The following is a 5,538-nucleotide window of genomic DNA, read 5'->3' as shown; positions in this document are numbered from 1 at the left end:
TGAGATGCAACTGTAGATGTTACTGTGAGCTGAGCTCACTTGCCACTGTGGGCAGTTCCAGCACACTGGCTTGCCCAAGGTGTGGGTTCAGCTCCCACACATGGGAGAGCAGGTCATCCCCAGCCCTGCCTGCTTTGCCAACACTCTCCCTGCAGCAGGAACGTCCCTGTGGCCCAGCTCCTGCTCTGGGGAGGCTCTGATAGGTCCTACCTGCTCCCCAGGAGCTGCGGGAAGATGCAGGACTTGCTGGCTTAGCCAGGGATCTCACCCTGCTCCAGCCTGGAGCTGCCTTGTCACCAGGCTGTCACAGCGTGGGGCACAGCCAGCACCTGGCACATGGCCTGGAGAGCAAAGCCCTGAGTGCCCCGGGCCAGGGGAACAAAGCCCAGAGTGCCCCAGGCCAGGTCACAGTGTTTGTGCTCTGCCCCAAGGCAGCACAGCCCAGCCTGACCCATGCCCCCATCACAGCCTGTGCTGTCCTGCTGTGCCAGCACCCTCCTTGCTGTTTAGTTCTAGACCTGCACTCAGGCTTTGTAAAACTCCTTCCCTTCTCATCTCCCCTCACTGTCCAACCTGCTGGACAACACACCTGAAGGCAGCAGAGCCCCACAGCTTGGCCAGAAATCCAACCCACCACTGGAAGGGACAGAGCTTCCTCAGACTTGTCCTGCCCTCCCTACACCTTCCTTCAGAGCTTGGCAGAGATGAGAAAGCGTTTGCTTTCTGCCTCTCTTTGCACTCCCACAGACTGAGCAAGGAGCACCACAGCCAGGCAGCTCTGATGTTGGAAAGGTGCAGCTTTAGGGTTCCCTTTTCCTTCTCCGTTACCTCCCAAAGGCAAAATACATGTGCTGGATTATTTTGCCAGAATCAGAATCTCAGCACTTTTCCATTTTATCAAGGCTGTTCTCAGAACTGTTTTTCTTTGCTCTTTAGGGGAAATTATTTATCCCTTTTCCATGCAGCCAGCATCTTCAGGACTGGCAATTTGACAACTTAATATCCATTTTCCCTTTGTAGGATGATCACAGTACAAAAATGATTGCACATATTCCTGTCATTGTATTCTAGAGTGGAAATCAACATCCCTGGCACATCCCAACCCCTGCATCAAAGCCCAGCTGTTCCTGAGGAATGGATCTCCAACTCCTCCACAGCTTCCTAGCCCCTGTTGTTCTAAGCAATGAACTAAAGCCTAACTCTGGCTCCTGGATTTCAGGTCCCTGGAGTGAAGCAGCATGCTGCCTCCTGAACTCGCTCTTCAGCAGACAAAAAGCTTTTTGCCAGAAAAATGTTCAGCACCAAGTGTGAAAAAGCCATCCCAAAATTTATTCTCAAAAATGTCAACAGAAACGCATCAGTAGGTACTCAAAACTACAGAGTTCTTCGAAGTCATACATTCACAATGTAGAAATGTGACAATTGGGATGCCTTTTGCGTGGTCTATGTAACAATATCCATTTTACAGTGTAAACAGGTACTGGTATGTTCTTACCCACGAGTCCAGCGGGAAAGGCACAACTCGGCATACAGAGATCATAAGCAAGAATCAGGTGCAACAACATCACACAAACTTTTGGTAAATCTGCATTTTTGGGGCCTTCCACAAGAGACTGGACTTGAAGATTTCCTGCAGTCAACAGCCAGGTTTCTTTCCCTCCTTCAGTCCTTCCACACCCAACGCTCCCTTTGCAGCCTGGTTCAGATCCCACTCCACATCCAGTTCCAGCAGGCGTTCGAGGAATAGTGAAAGGTCAGTCCAGCAACTCCTCAGGTGCTTCCACTAATAATACAACAGGTTTTGGTTTCACATAGTGCATGGAAGCATCTGCTTGGATCTCAGTCATTACAGTGGTCATTATTAGAAAAAATAGACACTACAACTACAAAAGGAAAAAAATGAGGTAGATAACTTAGAATCCAGATGACTATCCCAGCAACCTTCATACAACACACGTGGATCATTAATTACCATTTTGGTGGAATGCAAGCTCACAGACCACCAAAAAAACCTTAATGACCAGAGTAGGAATGCCATCCAAAAACCCCCAAAACATTTAACCTAAGCATGAATACTTCATATTTAAATACAAGTTTACACAGACTGATCTCCTAAATTACCCAAACGAAAAAATAAAAAATAAAAACAAAAAGTCTCTTGCTAAGGAAACCAGTTCCCATGGCAAATTGCAACAGTCACCTGAGATTCCTTGCAGAGCTTTCAGACCTGACTTCCCAAGGCAAGTCTTCCCTTTCAAGAGGAAACAAACAAACAAAAAAAAAAGTATATACATACCCACCCATGCTTGTTTGGGGCTCTTGGTATTGAAATAAAACATCTAGGAAAAACTGCACATCTTTGGAAGCAGGAATTTTGGCACTATACTTGAAGGACTGTCCTAGTAGTAGTATTAAATAAGCAGCAGTCAACAACACAAAGAATTAATTACTTAGGAGCAGTGACTAAAGAAAAAACAGCAACTTGCTTTTCATAGAACTTCTGAGGCAAAAACCCAAAGGAATTAAAAAAACAACTTTGTAGTTTTATAGCAATTATTAAGAAAAAGTACATTCAGAAACCACACAGAGCCAAAAATCCAAACAGAAAAACTCTAAGAGGGTGGCAGACATTCTAGGATATTTACCCGCATCAATAGTTTCCATTTCTCATCAGTAAATAGAAGCTTTCCATCAACAGTAGGTTGTTTCCACTCTATTCAAAACCCCCATTATCACTCTAAACAAAGAGGTAAATATTCTAACCTTTGGAATTTCAAGTTGTAGAAACTTCTGTAAGGCTTGTACACATTAAAGTCACACGTAAGAACTACTTTGCAAGACCCGCATCTTTCCAAATAGAAGGAAATCCTATTCTTTATTAATTACTATTTGCAAAGCAATATCATGATTGTACTCTGGGCAACTCTTACAAAGACAACCATAAAATCATTTGCACGTCAATAGGAAAATAGGAGGCCGAAGTGGAATCTCTTAAAAATATATGTTTGTGTCTATATATATTTGTTCTTTCTGTAGGTCAACTCCTCTCGAGTCCTTAGCTGACGGCGATTTTGTTCTCCTCCAGGAAGAGAGGGAACTGGTGTTTTGGCACACTGTCTGCAGCAGCACCGCCCGCCTTCTCCGCCTCGGCAGCGGTGCCAGCCTGGGCCGGGTCTGCCTTGGCGGCCGGGGCAGAGTTCAGGGGCGAGCCCCCGGGCAGGGGCACGGGCAGGGCGGGCAGGGCCCCGCTCTGGATCACCGAGATCTCGTTGGCCTTCACGGCCAGCCCGTTGCTGAGCACGGCCGCGTACTGGTTCCACACGGCGGGGTCGATGCTCACCGAGGGCGCCACCATCTCCTTGGGGAACATCTCCGACACCTTCTTGGGGTCGTTGCCCAGCAGGGCCATGGGGTTGTCGATGGACAGCCGCCTGCCCCGCCTGGCTGAGTTGTTCCACATGTGGGTTCCTACATGGACCTTCCAGACAGGGGGGAAAGCAAAGAGAATTGTTAATTCTGCAGCTCTTCCGTGGTAGACCCAAATTCTACTGTGCTTGCAGCCAAGCAGCCCAAAGAAGTCAGGCTTGCTCTGTTTGCATTCAGGTAAATATTAAGTTGGGTAGTTCTTGTCAGAGTTCCCTTCCTGGCATGTGTCAGACACAGTCATGCACTGCCTGACATCACCATGGCTCTCTGGAGCTGGCTGCTAGAGGGCTTGGAGGACTGTGCATTACACTTGGAATAAGTGCCTTTGGCAAAGACACCCTCTCTCCCCTCAAAACAGAAACCACATTATCTGCTGCAAACAGACCATACTGAAAAAAATACTGGGTAATGCAAAAAACCACCAAGTAATTTGGCAGAGGTTTATTTAAGCTGAAATCTCCCACACCACATTCTGCTGGTGCTTCCAGCAAGGTACTGCTCACACACTGGAGTGTTTCCTCTCCCCATCAGCATTTATGAAAGAGCACTGAAGAGCTTGAAGAGGTTCTCACAAGGAGGGAGAAGCCTCTGTGCAAGTGAGGGAGCTGAATCCCTCATGGGGCAAATGGATTCATCTGGCAGAAGGACAGACTCACAGTGCTTCTCCAGCGTGTGCTTAGCCACAGTCCCCAAGGACTTTGTGCCATCTCAGGATTATCCCAGTTTATCCCTCCTCATCTCTCAAAATTTCAAGCAGTGCAGTGTAATGCATTTACTCAGCAGGCAGCATTTTGTAGCAGTCTATGAAATGCTTATGGTCTTGACACATCCAAATCCAAATTAAAAAAGAAAGCAATCTGCTTAGTGAGGGCTAAGCCTCCCCTTCCATCCCAAAAGGAAAGTCAAGGACAGCAGCAAAGACCCGAGGGTGATCTCAGTAACACACAAAAAACTGTGTGGAGAAACTCAGGAAGGAGACAAGGGTCAAAAGTAAGTATTCAAGGAACTAAGAGAAAAATCAGTGCTGCCTCAGAGGCAGGTCAAATATTACAAACAGCCTTTCCACCCCTAGTCTTAGCTCACAGACCAAGGAGATGACAACAGACAGGACCCACCTTCAGGTTCCCCTTGGTGGTGAAGGCTCTCCCACAGATGGTGCAGGCAAAGGGCTTCTCCCCGGTGTGGGTGCGCTCGTGGATCTGCAGGGCGCTGGCAGAGGAGAAGTTCTTCCCACAGGTAGTGCAGATGTGCTGTTTGGCAGGACGGCAGAACTTGGGGCGCGGCACCAGCAGAGGGGCGACCCCGGGGGACAGAGCTGGGGGGCCAATGAAGTGGCCAGTGCTGAGGGGACGATCGCTGGGCAGCTCCATTTTTATCAGGGCTGGTGGGGCTCTGACAAACGCAGCTGGAATACTGCTGCGACCTGGAAAGAAAGCAAAGGTGGTGCTTATCCCAGCCCAATTCTGATTCCAAGCTTAAGCCTGGCTGAGACTTGAGACCCTGCCTGTGAAGCTGTACGTGCCTGAAGAGCACATCTGCAGAGGCCACCACACTTCCTAGGATACCCCAAAACGAATCAGCTCATCCCTGGGTTTGTTGGTGAGCTTATGAGATAGAAAGTATTTCAGGTCAAATTTAGATCAACCTTAACCTCAATGCTACAGAGCCTGAAAACCCCACAGACTATTTTAGAGTTTCTCAGGATAAGCAGTTTTCCCTTAAACACACAAATGTGTATTTTTAAAGAGCTATAAGGAGATATCAAATGAGCCCATGAAAGACAGAGAGGGCACAGTCTACATTAATTTTAAGGAAATGACAGCAGTTAAGCCTTTGAATTTTGGGCATGATAGTCAGGAAAACTTTACAGGGCCTATGCCCTTATCCAAACAGAGGAGCAGGAAGAGGGGAAAGGTGAGGAAGTTTTGTTTCCTGTTGGTCCTTTTAGGATTGATTTCCTTCTGCCCCACCCCAAATCCCTGCCAGCACTCTGCATTACTCACCATATTCTCCATTTGCAAAGTGTAGCCCCGGCTCCTCCTTGATGACCTTCCGCCCGATGTTGCCGTACGTTAAATCCAAAGCTCCCACAACCCCTTCCACTTCAGCAGG

At 47.8% G+C, this 5,538-nt stretch overlaps 1 protein-coding gene across 3 annotated transcripts in view; it reads right to left on the bottom strand.

The window, feature by feature from the left end:
• Positions 1-1,364: 1,364 nt before the first annotated feature.
• The window catches only part of SALL4 (spalt like transcription factor 4), a 13,824-nt gene continuing 9,650 nt past the window's right edge, over positions 1,365-5,538 (bottom strand). For all 3 annotated transcript variants that reach the window (XM_031059119.1, XM_031059120.1, XM_031059121.1), the window contains exons 2-4: positions 5,430-5,538; positions 4,542-4,849; positions 1,365-3,478 (exon numbers count right to left, since the gene is read on the bottom strand). The exon at positions 5,430-5,538 is cut by the window's right edge and continues 2,318 nt beyond it. In XM_031059119.1, the coding sequence (XP_030914979.1) occupies positions 3,056-3,478; positions 4,542-4,849; positions 5,430-5,538 (840 nt within the window). In that variant the 3' untranslated portion in view covers positions 1,365-3,055. The remainder of the gene's footprint in view (positions 3,479-4,541; positions 4,850-5,429) is intronic.

The sequence above is a fragment of the Geospiza fortis genome, unplaced genomic scaffold (assembly GCF_000277835.1).
Source record: "Geospiza fortis unplaced genomic scaffold, GeoFor_1.0 scaffold361, whole genome shotgun sequence".
Classification (NCBI taxonomy): Eukaryota; Metazoa; Chordata; class Aves; order Passeriformes; family Thraupidae; genus Geospiza; species Geospiza fortis.
Note: the sequence above shows the minus strand (reverse complement) of the source record. Positions and strands in the feature narration are given on the sequence as shown.